The following is a 21,613-nucleotide window of genomic DNA, read 5'->3' as shown; positions in this document are numbered from 1 at the left end:
AGTGGACTCATCCACTTAAGGGTAAAAATCAATGAATAAATGGTTAGATCACTGGGTGTGTCTATTAGAGGGGAGGAATTGTAGGTGATGGGTCAATGCGCTAGGTGGGAAGACCAGTATATCAGACTATGGGCCTGATTCAGCAGCAATCACAATTGCAACTACATACGCAGATCGAGCGATTGTTAGCCATTGCGCATGCGTATAAGCTGACCGCGTGGGTCGCGATCGCACTGCGATTAAGCATGCACAGAGGAATCCATCACGGCGTGAGTAACTGGCTGTAAGCATTTGGGGGTGGTGACGCTGTTTCACGGGTGTGCATAAATTAGCCACTGAGATTGCATAAAATAGCCAGAGATTGCATATGCAGTATGAGAGGTCTCTGTGTGCGACAAGACGTAGTTTCGTGCGGCTGGTCAGATCTGTACATACTAAGTTATCAGCCGATGTGCATCGATGGTACCGATGTTTACGCAGGAGTGCGAGGTTGGACACGTGAGAAAGCAGCAGTGGGCGTCTCTATGCTGGCTGATCTGTGGCAGGCATTAGCATATTTTCACTGATGCATTGTGTGCGATTTCGCAGTTGCGATCTCAATAGCGATCCATACTGAGGGCTTGATTCAGACCCGGTCGCAAGCGCTGAGCGCTTGCAACCGGGTCGATGGTGGCCCAGAGTGCATGTGCACGACGGAGCCGGCTCCGTCGTGCGATTGCGCGAGACCCGGATAGCGACGGCCACTCCGTCGCTCTGGGTCTCGTACCAAAGGGGGCGTGTTGTCGATGGTGAGTGACAGCACGCCCCCTTTGGGGGGCGGGCCCGGGGAGTTCCCATGTGAACGCCTCCGTTTGGGGGGCGGCCCTACTGACATCACGAGTGATGTCAGTGGGAGAGATTTCGGCTTTGTGACATAGCTGTCACCCACAGCTATGCGAGCGGCCAGGAAGCCGTTCTAAAAAAAAAATAGCCCAGCCCTGATTCAGAGCGAGCGCTCTGTCAGAGCGTCCGGCTCTGAATCAGGGCCTGAATCAGGCCCTATATACCAAATGTGATTTTGTGCTACACATGCAAGGTTTTCTAATGAACGCTTTTAGATTAAGATTTTGTATAGATTATTTTATCAGTAATAATTTTCTTCAACCCCGTAACAACCTACCTCCATCTGGGGCAGATTGTTACAATTATTTTTGTTCCGAAAAACATGTTTTTCATTGTTAATAAGAATAATTGGATGTAATTTACACCCAATATAAGTAGAAGAAAGAATTCTGTTATGTTTGAAAAATTTTCTGTTTGGTTGTGATCAAAGATTTTTGGGATATTTGAATGTCTGTATTTTTGTAACAACTAGCCCCACCTTCCCCTATATTAAAAAATTCCACATTTACTCCAATGTTCCTTGCTAAATGTCACTGCTCAAAATAAATGATCCAAAAGGCATGTTCTAATCAAAAAGTTTTCTGGTGAGATAATTAGTCATTCTTTAGGACTAAACCAAAAACGCAATATTGCAACTTGAAGTAGAAGAAATGTAACCTTTTTCATTTTAGCTATGTTGACGGAAAGTTGTTGAAGCGTGAGCGCTAACACTAGAGGAGTAAAATGCATGTCAGCACACATTACCATCCTGAAGGAAAGACTTCTCAAAAGGTCTAAGGAAAATTAAATCATTAGTATAATGAAGATGAGGTGCAGTTATTCACAAAGTCATGGCTATCATGTGCTAATTAAAACCCTTGAGAATTACTCAAGTGCTTCTTGTCATAAATATGATTGCAGCCAATGAAGACATACCGATCTGGTACCTCACTCTGCTATTTCTTCCCTCCACTTTAGGAAATCATCAAATTGTTTCTGCATCTCATTTTTCAGGGACTAAAATAGAAACTGAATCACAAACTGATCATTGAGGAACAATTTAAGATGTTTTAGAACACGCAGAAGAAAGTCAACTGAGTCATCTGCTCTATGTGAGCAGAAAGAATCCTACTGTGGTTTGGCCTCTCACATGTCGCTATCAAATGCAGTAAGCGTTTAAAATAGGCACAGAGTGTTGCGAGATGTATTACAATTTACGAAACAATTTAAATGAACACTGACCCTAAATTACAAGATGATCTAAGATGTGAATAGAATGTGTAAACATCCGAACATTAGGGCAAAAGGCTAACTCACCTAGGGTCTATTTATTAAGATGTGTTTTTTTATGTTGATGACCATCTTTGATTATATTGTTTTACATTAATTTGTCTCTTTAATTTTTTTCTTTAGTTTGCAGCACCAGTTTTTGTATTATTGAACTACGATATCCGACTTAAGAAGACAAATTATTGGATGAGACAACGGCAAAATTTACTAAGCGGTGGTTTGACGGCGGTTTCTATTCTATTCTAAACCCCGGCAATTTGGTGGCGGGTTCTATTCTGTTCTAAACCCCGGGGGTTTGGTGACGGTTTTTCAGCGATTTCTAAATGACAGAGCTGTTCTATTCTATTCTAAAATGTGTTTTGACTGTGGTTTGACCACGGTTTTGCTATCTGCAGATTTACTAAGGCCAAAACTGTTGCAAAACTTCCATCAAAACACATTTTAAAATAGAATAGAACAGGGCTGTCATTTAGAAACCGCTGCAAAACCGCCACCAAACACACGGTGTTTAGAACAGAATAGAACCTGCCACCAAACCGCTGGGGTTTAGAAAATAATAGAACCCGCCGTCAAACAGCCGCTTAGTAAATTTTGCCCTACATGTTTTTAGTTTAGTACTACCTACGCCTTTTACATGTGATATTATTAGGGGTGAGCGGGTTCGGATTTCTGAAATCCGAACCCCCCCGATCCGAGGCCGATCCGAGTCAGGCTCGACTTTTCCCGCCTGACTCGGATCTGAAATCGAGGCAAAACATCATCATCCACGTTCCGGGTCTCGCAGGTTTTGGATTCTATATAAGTTACCCAAGTCGGCGCTATTTTCTCACTTGGCTGTGGACAGTGAAGAGGGAGGGTGCGAGTTAGGGCTGGCTGGGCTGTGTAGTGTAGTGTAGTGCTGCTGTTGTCCATAGGGGCTGTGTCCACTCCTCCATAATCCATAGGGGCTGGCTGTGTTGTGCTGTTGTTGTCCATAGGGCTGTGTCCACTCCTCCAAAGTCCATAGGGGCTGGCTGGGCTGTGTTGTGCAGTCAGTTGTCCATAGGGGCTGTGTCCACTCCAAAGTCCTGTGCAGTGTCCCAGTCCTAAAGGGGCGCTGTAGTGTTGTCCAGGGGGTGCTCTGTCCATCAGGGGTGCTCCCCCCAAGTGCAAAAAAAAATATATATTTTCTGTGTTTGTGAATTGTGTGCGCAGTAGCCGTACGTGCATCAACAAAGTAGCGCCAAGCGTGCGCCTGTGTCATAAGTAAAGGGCCAGCAGGCTCGTCCGTTAAAGGGTGCTGTAACCCCCAAAGTGCACTCCAAATAATATTTTTTTTTTTCTGTGTTTGTGAATTGTGGGCCTGATTCAGAGCCGGACTCTCTGACAAGAGCGCTCGCTCTGAATCAGGGCCCTCCTACCTAAAATTGGAATGGCCTCCTGGCCGCTCGCATAGCTGTAGGTGACCACCCACAGCTTATGCGAGCAGCCAAAAAGATGGTCGCGATGGTCAAGACCATCGCGACCATTGGGCTTGCGACGAGACGGTGCGGTAGGCTCTAACTGCCGCAAGCCCAGGAGTGCTTTTGGCTCTATCATAGCCAAAAGCACTCCCACTGACATCACTAGTGATGTCAGTGGGGCCGGACCCAGACGGTAGGCGTTCCCATGGTAACCCCTCCGTCTGGGTAGCCACGCCCCCGGCACGCCCACCAAAGGGGACGTGCTGTCAATCACCATCGACAGCACGCCCCCTTTGGTGCGAGACCCATAACGATGGCTTGGACGTCGTCATTCAGGTCTCGCGCATGCACACGACGGAGGCACAACCCCGTTGTGCGCATGCGCACTTGGGCACCAGCGACCTGCTTGCTCAACGCTCGCAAGCGGGTCTGAATCAGGCCCTGTGCGTGCAGTAGCCGCACGTGCATCAACAAAATAGCGCCAAGCGTGCGCCTGTGTCATAAGTAAAGGGCCGGCTCGCTCATCCGGTAAAAAGGGTGCTGTAACCCCCAACGTGCACTCCAAAACATATTATTTTTTTTCTGTGTTTGTAAATTGTGTGCACTGTACGTGCATCCTCAAAGCACCAGCGCCAAGTGTGCGTCTGTCTGTTAAAGTGTGGTTTAACCCACAAAAGTGCACTCCAACAAAAATAAAACATTTTCTTCTGTTTGTGGATTGTGTGCACTGTACGTGCATCAACAAAGGAGCAGCGCCAAGCATGCGCCTGTGTCCCATAAGTCTGTTAAAGGGTGGTGTAACCCCCAAAGTGCACTCCACAAAAAATAAACAATTGTTTTTTTTCTGTGTTTGTGTGCGAAATGTATGCGCAGTAGCCGCACGTGCATCAACACAGCAGCAGCGCCAAGCGTGCATCTGTGTCATAAGTCAAGGGCCGGTTTGGACATCTGGCCCGGACTGAAGAACGTGCCAACAATTTCTGACAAGTCTACTGTCACTGCATATGATACTGTCACCATTGACAGAATGGTGGAGGATTACATCGGTGACAGCATCCAAGTAGGCATGTCAGACAGTCCGTACCTGTACTGGCAGGAAAAAGAGGCAATTTGGAGGCCCCTGTACAAACTGGCTCTATTTTACCTGAGTTGCCCCCCTCCAGTGTGTACTCTGAAAGAGTGTTTAGTGCAGCCGGGAACCTTGTCAGCAAAAGGCGTAGGAGGTTGCTTCCACAAAATGTGGAGAAGATGATGTTCATAAAAATGAATTATCAACTCTTCCAGGGAGACCAGTTTCCAGAACATACAGAGGGACCTGTGGTGGTGGATTCCAGCGGGGACGAATTAATACTCTGTGAGGATGAGGATGTACACAACACTGAGGAGGGTGAGGAATCGGTGGATGAGGAGGATGAGGACGACATCTTGCCTCCGTAGAGCCAGCTTGTGCAGGGACAGATTAATTGCCAGCTTGTTTTGTGGGGGCCCAAACGAACCAATCATTTCAGCCACAGTCGTGTGGCAGACCCTGGCGCTGAAATGATTGGTTTGTTAAAGTGTGCGTGTCCTGTTTATACAACATAAGGGTGGGTGGGAGGGCCCAAGGACAATTCCATCTTGCACCTGTTTTTTTTCTTTGCATTATGTACTGTTTGGGGCCTAGTTTTTCAAACTGCCATCCTGTCTGCCACTGCAGTCTCACTCCTAGATGGGCCACGTGTTTGTGCCGCCCACTCGTGTCGCTTAGCAAAGTCATCCAGCTACCTCGGTGAAACCTTTTGGACATAAAAACACTATTGTGAGGTGTGAGATGTTCAGAATAGACTGGAAATGAGTGGAAATGAAGGTTATTGAGGTTAATAATAGCATAGGAGCAGAAAAACCCACAAATTCTGTGATTTTAGCTGTTTTTATGCTTTTTAAAAAAAAAAATACAGATCTAAAACACAAAACCCAGAACCCAAAACATGGAAGGGTGGTTTTGGCAAAACCAATCCAGATCCAAAACACGAAGAAAGATCCAGATCCAAAACCAAAACACGAAAAGTGGCCGGTGCACACCCCTAGATATTATATTTGGTTTAAATTGTGTTGCATCTATGTGGGACATATTGTGTTTTTTATCTTTCTATAATGTTTGATAACTTTTTGTATTATTCTTTTTTTTAATTCAATAAAAGCAAAATTGTCAAATGAAAAAAAGGTGTGTGATGGGCCTCCAAAAATTAACATTTCATATTGCCGCATAGTACAGAGATTTAGAGTGTGTTTTCATTATTATCTATTTATCTGGGCCTCCTCTTGGTGCTCCAGGCAGACATCTGCTACTTCTGAGGGTTTTACAGTCTCAAAGACTAATGTCATAGACCACCAGCACTTGCTTTCTGTCTCTCCAATGCCCCTTCCACCAAATCATCTTCACCGTCAATTGAATTCTAACTGCCAGCATTGTTCTGCAGCCACCGTCTATTTTAAACATGTTAGTTAGATTACATTACAGGGAATATTATAATAATGTTACGTTACGAGGCGCCGGCATGACTTGTCACTCACCAATGCTTCTGTGATTGCTCCTACCACTTCCGCCTGCCATGCGGAAACTGCACCATCTGTTGCTAGGCGAGCCAGACACTAGGTCACGCCACGTGTTACTGGGAACACGGGATGACCTTCCGTTGCTGATTGGTACTTGATCTTTTTTATGCCTGACAGCGGCCTCACGGCCTTACCAACTATAGCGTCTCTGTACTAGCCCTTCCGGTTCCTGCTGTGAGGTCCCATCTCAGCATCACGGTGAATCTAGCTGCATCTTGGTCACTCTAGGCATCACCTGTTAATCCGGCTGTATTAGCCGCATCACGGCAAATCAAGCCGCACCGCGGTCCCTCCAGGTCGCATCTGTTCCTCCGGCTATACTAGCCGCATCACGGCGAATCAAGCCGCACCATGGTCCCTCCAGGCCACATCAGTTCCTGCATCTGTACTAACCGCATCATGGCGAATCAAGCAGCACCACGTTCTCTCCAGGCCGCATCTGTTCCACTGGCTGCACTAGCTGCATCATGGCAAATTAAGCCGCACCTTGGTCGTTTCAGCCATATCAATTCCTCCAGCGATATTCTCTGCATCAACTTCAATGGCAGAACCAGCCATATCAATTCCTCCAGCGATATTCGCTGCATCAACATCACCGGCTCTGATTGGTGTCACATTAAACCATGGTTTTCCTAGAAGACCAGTGTAAACCTCTATTAGTCTGAGTTTGTCCAGATGGCAGCCTAAGTGTCGGTGAACATATTCTGTTCTAAGGGAACAGCGGGTGGCTGTTATTGGCAGTAGACCTCATCTTTTGGGTTTTGGGGGTTTACACAGTGATTCCTAAGAAACCGTAACAAACATAAGCAAATCCAAAGTTGATTTAAAGGAAAAGATTTTTGAACTTGTATGTGGCCTTGTTATATTGCTGGCTGACAGCTATACAGCACAACTGAGAGGATTTGGGGACTAGTGGAATGTCACACTTCTAGTAAGGTACCTGGGTAAAACTTTGGAGATTATTCCAGAGAATCTCCATTGGAAACCTTTTAAAAAACAATCATACCTGGGGATTGTGCTTTCCTTTTTTCCCCTACCTGGACTGTGTGCGTATTTATCTATCTATTTTGAAGTTTTATTGATCTTTTGGATTCTGTATGTTCTATATGAACCATTAAATATAAACCATTATTTTTGGCTGATTGACCTCTGATATATATTGGAGGAATTCTCTCAACACAAAGAAACCTTGATGTGCTTCATCTACATTTATCTAAATGTGAGTTCTGGTACATGCTGATTATCTTTTGGAAAAAGATACCTTTATACAATTTTCCCTGCTCCATTTTAAGTGAGTAGGGTACGTTTGACCCCCCTGATTATGAATTATTGTGTGCTGTGATCAAAAGATACCTTTATATGATTTCTACCACACTAACTTCATGTGAGTGTGGTACGTTGTGTTACATGATCCTATCTTCTACAAGATCTTCTATATAAAGAATTGATCACGTGGAAAAATCTATATACAAAAGACTTATGTGAACTCTTTACTTGATACATTTCTACACACATGTGTGTTCTTTTGTTCCTTTTTGTCTTTCATGCAAGCGTATATTTTGAAGAGAACACACCTTAAGAAAGTGACAAGTCAAAAGGATTTTATTTGAGTATACTAATTTGTTTAAGCGATTTGATAACCACACATGAATTTCTTCTATTTGTTTAAGCTATGAATATTGTCGAGATAACAACAAAAGTAAATAAATCTTTATATAGCAGTCCGCTATGCCTTCAAACAAAAGATCCGGCGCGTCACGGCGCGCTGCTAAATTAAAAAAGCGGATGAAAAAGGTGTATTACGCAGTGTTGAACCCCGGCAGTTATAGCGGTTATGATAAATATTATAAGGCCAATAAAAGTGTGTTTAAAATAACTGATATAAAAAAATGGATGCAAAAACAAGATGCATATACATTACATAAACCGGCTAGGAAAAACTATAAAAGGAATATGATCTGCGTAACGGATATAAATCAGCAATGGCAATGCGACTTGGTATCGCTCATAGACCTTGCGGAGTAAAACGATGGTTTTAAGTATTTATTAACCATTATTGATATATTCAGTAAGAGAGCTTGGGCTGTGAAGTGAATGCCACTAACACTTCGAGTATTTTCAAGACGACGTACGGCGATTACTTTAAAACTAAAAAACGCAGCCGCGTTTAGCTGTCGGTGAGCTTGTACGCATCTCCAAATATAAGGATATATTTCAGAAAGGATATGAACAGAATTATTCTAAGGAGATATTCGTCATACAGGGTGTGAACACTAAAGGACTTCAGCCGCTTTATACGTTGACGGACCTGTACGGAGAAGCTATAACAGGCAGTTTTTACCTAGAAGAACTTCAAAGCATACCCAAAAACTATATAATAGAATTTACAAAGTGCAAAAGATTTTAAAAAATAAAATGGTCGGGGGTCGAAAATACACGTTAGTCAAGTGGCGCGGATACCCCACAAAATTTAACAGTTGGGTCGCTGCATCGGAGATAAAAGACATATAAACCGCAACAACCTCTAAACAAGACGAGCGATGAATGACAAATCGTTTTACATAACCTTACCCAGTAATGCGTCGGCGGATATTTTCCCGCATAATAAGATTTCTAACTACACAACAAAACTTGCAAAGTCGATACACTTAAATGGTGAATGGGAAGTGGCTCTTACAGATATACAATCCCCACACACTTGGAATACATTCGATATACGTGATTGTGTGTTGCAAATAACAAAGTGGAATGGCCCAGATGCGGTTGTGATGAAAGTGTGCTATTATGAAAACAATCGAGGCGCTACTCGAGGTATTCAATTCAGAAATTGATCGACATAAACTGGATGTCGGGTTAAAATTATGGAACGCCACATCCGTGTTTTTAAAGTCCTGTTAAAGCGTTCTATGACCGCAGCCTTTATGTCATTGTTGGTCGTAAAATAGTGTACAGGTATATCGTATCTTTCTAACACTTTTTTTAGGGTTTTGTTTAGAAACTCTTTACCGTGGTCGGTTTGGTGTTTCTTTGGTATGCAACTCTGTTGGAATATTTTTTCAAAAGCGTTAGCGATGGTTGTAGCGTTCTTATACGTTAGGCTTACAGCCCAAGCTCTCTTACTGAATATATATCGATAATGGTTAATATATACTTAAAACCATCGTTGTACTCCGCAAGGTCTATGAGCGATACCAAGTCACATTGCCATTGCTGATTTATATCCATTACGCAGATCATATTCCTTTTATAGTTTTTCCTAGTCGGTTTATGTAATGTATACGCATCTTGTTTTTGTATCCATTTTTTAATATTGGTTCTTTTAAACACGCCTTTATTGGCCTTATAATATTTATCAAAACCGCTATAACTGCCGGGGTTCAACACCGTGTAATATGTCTTTTTCATCCGCTTTTTTTGGTTAGCAGCGCGCAGTGACGCGCCGGATCTTTTGTTCGTAGGCATAGCAGACTGCTAGATAAAGATTTATTCACTTTTGTTGCTATCTCGCTTGAATCAAATAAATAATATTCATAGCTTGTAAGCTTATTTTATAAATCAACACACTATGCCTCATCTAATAACATATATTACACACTATGATTTCATTCCCTGGTTAAACAGTGGCTTCTAACCACTTTTATATAAATTTGATTTCGATTTTATATCAAACAAAAAACAACAAACCGTGTGGCTACTACGCAAGGTGGAGATTGATACTAAATATCTATATAAATATAAATGAATCGTAGATTCTGCTCTCTAATGAAATGAACAGGAGACTTGGTGAATAAAAATCTCTATTTAATAACCAATAAATACACATATATTATCAAAAAAGATCACAATCTAATATCAAGCGATAGTTGTAACTGTATATCTAGATAACAATGGTGTAGTGATATGCCAGTAACTGGTTAAGTGGCAAATCTAATGGAAGTAAGTTACAACTAGATAGAAATCACAATTTATAAATAAATATGCAATAAAAATAAATAAAATGGTGAAAAGATGCTGGCGTCCCAGCTCCAATTCATAAAAGTGTAAGAAATAGCTCGGTCTCTGAGTAACCAATATATATTACTATGAGCATGGCCACGCTACTGTTATACATATGGTCCCATGGAAGATGTACAGAGTCACAGCAGGTAATATCCAAATAGATATACACGTGGATCTCACGGGATGCGGTAGTGGCCGCTGGTTGTGCAAACCGGGAGCACTAAGTAATACGCTATCCTATTCCTCCAGCAGATGCTGCGGGCAGACAGTTGGTCGGTAGGTCATCGTTATATGTGTGACGTGGAGGGCTTGCTGGGCAATAAATTCTCCAGTAGCTCCTAGCCCAAATATGTCTGTAGTATAGCGGCTCTGGTCGATGAGTGAATTGTAGGTAAGGCGAATACTGTGGACAAACAGCTGATCGGCAGGTCACAGCTGTGTGTGATGTGTAGGGCTTGCTGGGCAATAAGTCCTCCAGCGGCACCTATCCCAGACACGTCTATGATGTAGCGGCTCCGGCCGCTGGCTGAATTGTAAGCAAGGCTTGCTGGGCAAGTTGCGCTTCAGCTTTTTTAGCGGTAAAACTAATTTCTGGTGGCCGTTCTATGCGTTTGTGTATTATTTATGTCATTTTAATTCTTTTACATCTCATTAACACTTATTGATTTATCTTTACACACCTATCCTTTAACACTTCACTATCACCTTTTTTCCCCTTTTCGTGTGATGCCCAGGGGGTGGTCCTTGGCTGGAATTTTTTGGGGTGCCTTGCTTCTCGGACGTGAACCCCTTAATTTTAGGGACGCTGGTATAGAGGAGCCTTGACGATGGCCCATCGCTTATTCATATATTTGCAAATGTATGTAAAACAATACCTCTGAATTTCTATTATCATGTAGGATTCAAGTATTTTTGATTTATCTGCAGTGTGCTGGAGGGCAATTTTCTTTTTTCTGTGTTCAGTGTAAACCCCGCCCTTTACAAGCACCTGTAGTATATTAAGCTGATTGAGCAACTACCATATTTTTTGCTAGAAGTTGGGGTAGAGCTTGGGGTAGAGGGGAGTAAGGGCATGCAGTGCCACAGGTAGGGAGGGATAGGTGCAGACAGCAGTTATGACAGTGCTAGGGGTAGAGAGGGAGCAATGATAGAAAACAGCTGGCACTGTGCTGGGGCAAGGAGGTTAGTGGCATGCAGTACTGGGGGTCTGGAGTGGGCAAAGGTAGATAGCAGCTAGGGCAGTACTGGGGACAGGCAGTGCTGGCGGTAGGGAGGGAGCAAGGGTAGAAAGCAGTCAGAAAGTAAAGAAGAATTAGTGAGAGAAGGAGTATTGTGTGACTGAAGCAGAAAGATGAGTGCTGTGCAGAAAGGTGTACTGAGCTTCCTACCTTCTCTTCAACCATCTTCTCAGCATGGGGAATAGCGTGGTGCCGTTGCTGTTGTGGGCCCGGGGGTGTGTGACCCGGACTTCATGTGGTCACCAAGCTGTGCTCTGCTCCTGGCTCTCACCTGCTCTGAGTTCAGCCTAAGAGCGGGGGTAGGGTTGCAGGGCTAGAGGCGCTGCCTTGCTGCTGCTGCTCCCGGGCAGTGAGCAGGGCTTGGCGGTTCTGGGAAGTTGCTGCTGCTCTCTGGGACTCGGCGGATCCTGGCGGAGCCAGGACTGGGCGGTGGGCCGGCCTATGTCTGTGGTTAGAGATTGGGTGAGGGCTGGAGGGGAGGGAACTAGTTGAGGAGATGCCGGCAGCTATTGGTTGAGAAGACGCCGCCGGCAGCAATTGGCTGCTGCGGTGCTGCACACAGTGCATCCTTCAGGACCTGCTTAGTTTTTAATATTCGGTACTCAAGTGCCTGTAGCGCGTAAAAACGTGCTATAGCACGTATTTTGAGATCCCTGATAAAAAAAGAACAATGCGCATTTCTGTTAAACTGTGAATGAGGTCCACAATGTGTAGTTCCTAGGACTCCGCTAAGCTGAAGTGAATGTACACATTGCAACATAAGAGAGGTGGATTGAGCTTCTCAGGCACTAGCCACATTCTCTAAATGGTGGTGGTGTGGCTCTGAAATCAAGGGCCATGTTGACAGACATATCAGCTACAGATATGTGCATTTGGAAGCACATCACTGCCCTCTGTGTAATGTGGTACTTTATGGCATGAGCAAGATTTCATTGAACTCTGGGCCTGATTCAGTGCCGAACGCTCTGACCAGAGCGCTCGCTCTGAATCAGGGCCCTCCTCCCTAAAAATGGAGCGGCCTCCTGGCCGCTCGTATAGCTGTGGGTGACCACCCACAGCTATAGCGAGCGGTCATGATGATGGTCGCGATGGTCTTTGACCATAGCGACCATCGGGCTTTCGACGAGACCCTGTGGTAGGGTCTCGCTGCCACAAGCCCAGGAGTGATTTTGGCTCTATCAGAGCCAAAATCACTCCCACTGACATCATTACTGATGTCAGTGGGGCCGGGCTGAGACGGTAGGCGTTCCCATGGGACCGCCTCCGTCTGGCAGCCACGCCCCCGGCACGCCCACCAAAGGGGGCATGCTGTCAGTCACCATCGACAGCACACCGCCTTTGGTGCGAGACCCCGAGCGTCGTATTCCTCGTCGCTCGCCGGGTCTCGCGCATGCGCACGACGGAGCTCCCTCCGTCGTGCGCATGCACATTCGGCAAACATCGACCCGCTTGCGAGCATCCTTTGCTCGCGAGCGTGTCTGAATGACCCCCTCTGATACATATTCGCCAGACATTGTGATATGATTAATGTGTCCTACTACTTCATAAGTTCCTAGTTTTATTACATTTTATTTATTTATTTTTAATTATGTTCAGCATCCAGTGGAAGATGGGTTCAGTTTTCTTTTATTATGATTCTTTTTGCAAATACTGTAGTATTGTGAAAATGTCAACACATTACATTGTAGGGTCATTATGCTGAAAAATGAATTGCAGCCAGATATTCAAGATGACAAAATAACAAGCAAACAAAATCACATAAATGTGAACATTGTAAAGAACAAACTAGTGTGATATAATATTTTTTTATTGTTACTGATTTCTAAGATTTACATATTAAAGGCATAATGAAATATACTTTCTAACCTGATGTATTGGAAAAAACAATATGTTAAAAGTACAATGAATGCACTATATTTATGATTCCTGAATTTTAAAAGAAATTTAATATGTTGATATAAATATTGGAAGCACCTGACCACAATTCAGTTGTACACTAACCTGATAGGCGTACATGTTTAGGAGTCTGTGCAGGCCCCTGTTCTGTGCATGTGGAGAACTGGTCCTAAGATCTCACTTACATCCCCCCCCCCCCTTAGCCACAGCATGATTGACATATTGTGTTATCTGGGCGGCGGAGCAGTGGCATGGCTGGCCACTGTCCCTGGAAACGGGGCTTGTTGCACCCATTTTCTAGAAGGGGTAAGGCTAGGGTCTGCGTTAGTGGACGCAGATATCCTGGCCTTGCAAGTGAGCAGGCACCGGTCAGGCAGAGGTAAGCTTCGGCTTACGCAGCCTGGCCAAATGAGTAACCATCATGACCATCGGTCGCACTGGTGGTCCAAGGCAGAGTCTACGAATGCTGCACTCGGATCGCAGATGCATGCTTGACGGACCCAGGTACAAAATCCCAGGTGCTGTCCTGGTTTGCGGTATGAAATAAGTATTACTGAGCCTCTAAAAGAATAACAATGTATAATTCAAATGCATAGTCTGGAACCTGCAGGAGGGTGTGGGCCCTCAGGCATAGGGTCCCGCCAGTCCAACCCTGGTGCTATCCCCCCATTCCCCGCTGTCTTACTGTCCCCCTCGCAGTACCACATACCTCTCCCCTCGCAGCACCACATAGATCTCCCCTCGCAGCACCACAACATCCTGCCCCCTCACAGCACCACATACCTCTCCCCTCGCAGCACCACCACATCCTGCCTCCCTCGCAGCACCACCATATCCTACCCCCTCACAGCCAGTAGCGGCTCCAGGCACGGGCAAGCCGGTCCATCGCCCGGAGCGCTACGGTTTCCGGCGGGCGCAGGAAAGGCCCACCTCCCTCCCAGTGCGATGGAATATATTTAAGCTCAGGGGGGAGGGAGTGGAGGAGGGAAGAGGCGGCAACACAGGACGGCACTGGGCGCAGCACAACCTAGCGCTGGCCCTGCACACAGCACCACCACATCTTACCCCCTCACAGCACCTCCACATCCTACCCCTCGCAGCACCACCACCACATCCTGCCCTCTCGCAGCACAACCTCATCCTGCCCCCCTCGCAGCACAACCTCATCCTGCACCCCTCCCGGTCAGTGCACAGCTTACTTCGAGCCCGCTCTGATCTTGTTGAGGCAAATGGTCAACAGCTGGCTCTCCTGCAGTTGCGCGCAGACTGTGGAGGAGTACAGGAAGGCAGAGGGGCCTGTAACCGAACTTTGTATTGAAGAAAAAAAGAAGGTGCCAGGAAACTACGCGCTCACTCCCGCCTCCCTTCCCCGCTTGGATCCGCCTATGGGCCTGTCAGTGTGTTTGTCTCTCAGACCTGTCAGTGTGTTTGTCTCACAGTATATCTGTGGAAGCAGTCCATCACCAATCATGGGTAAGTGAGTATTTTTTAGATTATGTCAGTTATGTGTATATTTTATTTTGCAGCTACTGTTGACTGATTGTAAATTTGTAAGTTTACAGAAGTTTGTAATCTTTACGGAATCCAGTAGCTCAAACATACTAGGTAACTATGAATACATAATAGTATTTTAGTTGCAGTCCAGCCTGTGACAAGATCCACATTGAGGATACAGCAACAACTCCCGTCCCTATGGTAAAAGTATATTGCTGCATACACACACAACATGCTGCAGCTGCATCTAACTTCACTGTAGGTAAAATGTTAAGCTGGATACACACTAGTAGATATATTGGACATTTTGAGTCGAATGGGAACGACAAATCGTCCACATCGTCCAGTGTGTACACACTGTGCATCGTTGGTTGCATCTGCTGATCTGCTGGGCATGCACAGCAGATCAGAATATCCGGCGGCGGACACCAGGCTTCCAAATGTGGCGGGGAACAATATAGATCGCGTGGTCGTACACCAGGTCATGCAGTGTGTACAGAACGCCCGATAAATATTGTGCCACACATCGTCTAGAGGGGGTCATTCAGACCCGCTCGCAAGCGGCAGGACGCTCGCAAGCGGGTCGATGTTCCCCACTGCGCATGCACACCACGGAGGGAGCTCCGTCGTGCTCATGCGCGAGACCCGGCGAGCGACGGGCTCACCATCGCTCCGGGTCTCGCACCAAAGGGGGCGTGCTGTCGATGTTGATTGACAGCACGCCCCCTTTGGTGGGCGTGCCGGGGGCGTGCCTGCCAGATGGAGGCGTGTCCATGGGAACGCCTACCGTCTCAAGCCGGCCCCACTGACATCACTAGTGATGTCAGTGGGAGTGATTTTGGCTCTAATAGAGCCAAAATCACTCCAGGGCTTGCGGCAGCGAGACCCTACCGCAGGGTCTCCGTCGCAAGCCCGATGGTCGCAATGGTTAAGACCATCGCGACCATCATCATGGACGCTCGCTATAGCTGTGGGTGGTAACCCACAGCTATGCGAGCGTCCATGAGGATGCTCCAAAAAAAGGTAGGAGGGCCCTGATTCAGAGCGAGCGCTCTGGTCAGAGCGTTCAACTCTGAATCAGGCCCAAAGTGTGAATATTTTTTTTTACCGTTTTAAATATACTTTTAGACTTAATCTTATTAGAACAGACTTGTTATGGGATGCAGTCACCATGTCGACAATTAAAATGTCAACAGATATGTCAATATTGTTGAAATGTCAACATGGAACATTTTGACATCTGCAAAATGTCAACAAGTTCTCAATCTCAATCTCAACATGTGAAAGTCCATCGGCAAGGAGTGGAGGGTTAGGATTAGGCTGTGGGACTGGAGGGTAAGGGTTAGTGTTAGGCTGTGAACTTGAAGGTTAGGTTTAGGCACTAGAGGGAGGATTAGGAGTTAAGGTTTGGGTTAGGGGCTAAGGGCTAAGGTTAGTGTTAATAACTCACTGCCGGAGCCTGCTGGATGACAGCTGGAAATCACCGTCACCTGACCGCTGGACCCAAAAAACACAGGTGGATCCGCTACCAGATAAGTAACCGCTGCACCAGGACACACTGTTTTGATGACATTCTAATCATGTCAACATTTCATCAGTGTCTACTGTTCACTCTAGGTTCGGCAGCAGGCAGGGCGCCGGACATAGAGATAGGACACTTCTGCGCGCTGAAGGTGGGGGCGTGGCCGAAAAGGGGGTGTGGTCAAAGAAAAGGGGTGTGTCTTTGACACATCCCCTTTTCGTCACTCCTGGGGGCGTGCCCGGCACTTACGGACATGCCAGGCGACCCCCAAGCACTGCGGTCACTGTGAATGGATGCTGGGCGGTGCTGCACCTCTGTTCTGACCACCCGCGGGATACTGCGACCCGCGGGTGGAGACAGAACCCGCAGGCTGTCTCAGCGGGGCACCGCGCTGGAGGGCAGGGTGCTTTCTGCCCTTCAGAAATAGGGCAGGGAGAGGCGCCCCACTGAAACAGCCTAGCAGGAACGCTAAGTGTCGACATGACGAATGTTACCAAAATATAACCAACCCACTTGTTATTTAAAATAATTTTACTACATAAAAATGTCTGCATTAGTTTCTCTTGCAGAAATCTTGCATTTGCCTCTGTTTATTCCAAAATACCTGGAATGCTATAAAATTAAATATTTAGCAGCACACCTAAGTTAAATGATAACTGAAGCTCCAATAATGACAAAGGACCTCATTCAGAGTCGGTCGTAAGCGGCCGCTCGGTCGTACGCCTAATGACCGAGAAACTGAAAAAGGAAACAATCGCACGGCCGGTCAGTCGCAACCAAAGTGACGGCCATATGTGAACAATGCACCTCCTCTAGCTAGCGAGTGATAGCAGCTAGTGATCGAGTCAGTCGTTGTCAGTCGCTGTATGTTAATTTTCTTCTGATGGTTGTGGCCGCTTGTGTTGTGTTGAAAAGACTGATGCAGGCTAAATAATGCAAATTACACCAAAATTAACAAAAAAACGCATAGAATAAGCCATCCCCATGAATTTTTTTTATTCTTATTATTCACAAACGCAGCTGAATCAATTACAAGCCAATTAGCAGTGTTATTAGCTTCAACAAATGATTATTAGCTGCTTGCATTGTGTGGTTCAAAATAGAAACATCAATCCTAACATCAATAACATTCGATAGTATCGATTGTACTCTGGGGCTTGCGAGAGCACGTACCCAACCTCAAGCTGTACGACCAGCCAGGCCTCGAACCTGCTCGCAGAGTGATGTTTTACTACTTCCGGCCTTTTATGTCGGTCGTAGCAGGTAATTTATGTACGCCCCTCAAACTTCCTCAAAACAGCGTTTTCAGACCACCACCCCTGTCAACACCCACAAACGACCTTTCATGTAAATCAACTCAGGGAAGCCACTTCCTGCTCGTAAGCCGTACGATCTACAGCATTTTGGATCGCAAAGCCTCGTATGCACATGCGCACAACTAATCGTACGAATGCGTGGTTTGGAAACATCGGATGCATACGACCGCTTACGACCGACTCTGAATGAGGTCCAAAGTGTGAACACTTTTAATGTGCATGATGACTGTTAGCAAAATTCTTTGCAAATACCCAGCAATAACGTTCCAGAGCAGTAGACTTAAGGTGCGTACACACGGTGCGATAAAAATGCACGATATGAACGATATCGATCATATTGTTATCGTTCATAGCGTGCATTTTTCGGTGCCTAGAACCCACCAATGACCTGCAATGCACAGGTACGTATGGATGATAAAGATATCGACCAGGTTACTATAGCTGTCCTTGGTGGGTTGGTGATGTGCTGGATGATCGATATTGATCATTCAACACACCGGAAAGGTGCAGGGAGATTGTTCAGTGATATCGTTATCGCTGACGATCGTCCCATGTGTATGCACCATTACTGCATTACCGGGCTCTGGGGCAGCGTTCAGACTTGCTCGCTAGGCTGCGTTCAGAACCACTCGCTAGGCTGATTCAGGCCCGCTCGCAGTGCTTGCGGTAGGGTATGGTCAGCCACAAGTGCTGCGATCGCTTCCGATGGTACTTGATGTTACCAATGGTTGCATACACATCGTGGAGATGACGTGCATAAGTGGGCGTCTTAAGACAGGTTGCTGGGCGTCTGCATACACACCGCGATCGCATGCTAAGTCATAGTGGGCGTGTTAATGCCTTGCCGTGCGATCTTGGATTAGCATACTTTCACTGCGTGCGAAAGCATCTAGCAAGCGGGTCTGAATCAAACCCTCTGTTCTAGCCATCTTGTTACATACATGCTTCTCCATGCAAAGCCAAGCAAACTGCAAGGGGTAACCCTTTTCTTGTACTGGGTGTAGCAATAATGAGCAGAGAGATTGGATAGATAGTTCCTTTGCCCGACCAGTTTGGAGGCACTCCACACAAATGAATCGCCCCAATGAGAAATATGCCTCTGTTCACATACAATGCAGCATATTATTTTAATGTGCACTGTTTTAGGCCTCATATCGGTCAGTTATAATTATGTTAATAATTAATTACAGTATTGATGGCAATAATAACAGAATTATAAATAATATTATGTATCACAGGTAGAAACACAGCAACAATAAAAAATAAATACAAATATGAGAATTACCTGTTCATCTTGTCCCAGTGAATGAAGGATGAGTTTTTTGGCTTCCAGAAAGAGAGGGTCTCCCAGATCCTGGTAGGGCTTGTAGTTGGGTGCATTGTACCCTTGCTGCGAAAGTTGCTTCTGCCTGCGGGAGTAGTTGGCCCTGAACACTTCCTCCCGGCAGGGTATCCAGCAGTTATAATGAATGGGGCTTCTAGACTGGATTCTGAGCCCCTTCTGGCTGGGAATTGGGAGAGGTTTAATAGCCACATAACTTCTGGGATCACAATCTCCTGAATTTCCCGGCATATTCTCCTGTTGCAGCCTAATATTATATTTGAATTTGACTATTATTAAGAAAAGTTTTTCTACTTAAATATTAAAATTCTGAATTAAATTACCAATCATTATTTATTATAATTTTGGATTTGTTAAAAATATATAGTCTTGATAAAAGATGTTAAATACTTTTTATCAGAAGAAATCTGAGATAGCTTTTTACATGTATTGACACTAAAGTAAAATGTATATATAATAAAGGAATGGATTTGCATAAATGGCTTGCTCAAACAATGCAAAAGATCGTTGAAAACATTACCAGATGACCAAATGCAGAGACCAGAGAGATTATTATATTTCCACTGAGTTTCTGTCCGAATCAGCCTCACCTATGCCTGTAAAGTGCTGCAATGCACAAAGTGTAAAGACACGGGATCTGTCTGACAGCAGCGGGCTCGTTATTTTGGAAGTTTCCCCCAGAAGTATTATACAGCACTGGTACTGACAGACACAGCCCAGGGCGGCCGGGAGAGACAGGCTACTACTGCTAGCTACTGCTGCTAGGTTGCTGTTGGTTACAGGAATGCTGCTGCGGTCTCTGCACGTACACTACAATAAGGGGAGAGGAGTTGGGAGGGACTGCTAAAAATATGTATAAAACTGAAGCTCCCATAAATGGTTGTGAAATGTGGTTTAAAATATTTTACATTTATTTTTTTTATTATGGTAACAGTATGACCTAAAAATTAAGAGTATTTGTATGATTGTATCCCGTGTCATGCCCTGAAGTTATGTTTGGTTCCCCCCTTTTCAGTGTCTAGTGGTTTGTTCCAAGGATATGTAGTAGTGTTTGAAAAGTCACTAGAGTTACTGTTATGAGTTTGAGCAGACAAGTGGGAGGGAGAAAATAACAGGTTAACAGACACAGTAAAGACTGATTTAAAAGACAGGTACACACACATTATCTATACCTGTATATGTATATATCTACCTCTATAAATAAATATATCTACCTCTCTCTCTTTTTTGTGCATGAAAAAAATTATAGATAGAAAATAAATATGCCCGCACTCATTTTTACCCATATTGTACATGGCACTTGCCAAGTGGCAGTATTAATGCCATATAAGTATACAAAACAGAAAAACTTTTGCTATCGGCGGTCACAGTACTATCCATATCTGTGTATAGCTAGCAAATAAAAACATGGGTGTTTTGTTAATATTTTAATCAAAACATTTAAACTTGCAGCTCGTCATGAAGGGACCACAATTCACTGCAAGTACATACACTAGGAATTATGCACTCATCTCTCAGGTACAAATCGATCCGATCGGGCCCCCTGCTCTCCGGCGGTGCAGTAGACTCTGGCATTGTGCCAGAGTCTACTGCGCATGCACAGGTGTCCGGGAACATGGCACCTGTGTCATGTACACGGGACATCTCTACTGCGCATGCGTGATGTTATGGTTGAAGAAGTAGGTGTGCTACTGTATCCGTGTAATCTGCTGAGCAGATACTTTAATAGCTATTAGGGATCAATCTCAATGTACTCCAGCAGTGTGCCAAGTCATAGGCACTGTATGTTCAGCGCTGGCTCTGTGCTGCGGAGCACAGTAAGCTCCAATAATATGCCAATGTCTGTAGCAGATGTTAAAGTAAAGTCCGTGGCAGAGCTTACTCACAGTCACACATGGGATGAAGGCACAATAACCAGTGCGGGTCGTCTCTTCTGCCTTTTTGAAAAATCCTCCCAGTGAGGAGAAATATGTTGAAGGATACAGAAAGAGCCTGTTATTAAGCTACTCTACAAACCTGGGAAACCATTTGCTTTGTGCCATACGCTGGGCATTTACCCCAAGGACGCAGAGGTGCTACTCCTTTGGGACTGTCTAAGCTTGTGCCCTCTTCCACCTGGGCGCCGTCGGCCGTGCACGGGGTGCATTGGAGGCTGCACGTCCCTGCGGCTAGGAGTGGAGACAGACACGACCCACGCTGGTTATTGTGCCTTCGTTCCATGTGTGACTGTGAGCAAGTTCTGCCACGCACTTTACTTTAACATCTGCTACAGACATTGGAATATTATTGGAGCTTATTGTGCTCCGCAGCACAGAGCCAGCGCTGAACATACTGTGCCTACGACCATAAAGAGGTGCCTCTTATCATATATATTTTTTTCTCTTATTCCCAGGACTGAGTATATGGAATTCCATTGATACACTGAATATATGCACAATGCATTTCTAAATCCACTTTATTGGAACTTTAAAACTAGCACTACTGCAACATTGTATTGAAGCTTTTTTATGTGACACATTGTTGTTTGATTTTCTTGTACACATTTATTAGAATGTGGACACATTAGTGTCTTATTACATAGGATTTTGTGCCAATTCAGTACATTATTTGAGTTATAG

The 21,613-nt window shown here is 45.1% G+C and overlaps 1 protein-coding gene across 1 annotated transcript in view; it reads right to left on the bottom strand.

The window, feature by feature from the left end:
* CCDC60 (coiled-coil domain containing 60) overlaps positions 1 to 19,698 on the bottom strand; it is a 323,719-nt gene extending 304,021 nt beyond the window's left edge. The window contains exons 1-2 of the mRNA XM_088449110.1: positions 19,586 to 19,698; positions 18,939 to 19,242 (exon numbers count right to left, since the gene is read on the bottom strand). Of these exons, the coding sequence (XP_088305236.1) occupies positions 18,939 to 19,226 (288 nt within the window). The 5' untranslated portion in view covers positions 19,227 to 19,242; positions 19,586 to 19,698. The remainder of the gene's footprint in view (positions 1 to 18,938; positions 19,243 to 19,585) is intronic.
* Positions 19,699 to 21,613: the final 1,915 nt, after the last annotated feature.

The sequence above is a fragment of the Taudactylus pleione genome, unplaced genomic scaffold, assembly GCF_031769625.1.
Source record: "Taudactylus pleione unplaced genomic scaffold, aTauple2 ptg000479l, whole genome shotgun sequence".
Taxonomy (NCBI): domain Eukaryota; kingdom Metazoa; phylum Chordata; class Amphibia; order Anura; family Myobatrachidae; genus Taudactylus; species Taudactylus pleione.
The sequence above is the reverse complement of the archived record's forward strand: the minus strand, read 5'-3'. Positions and strand labels throughout refer to the sequence as shown.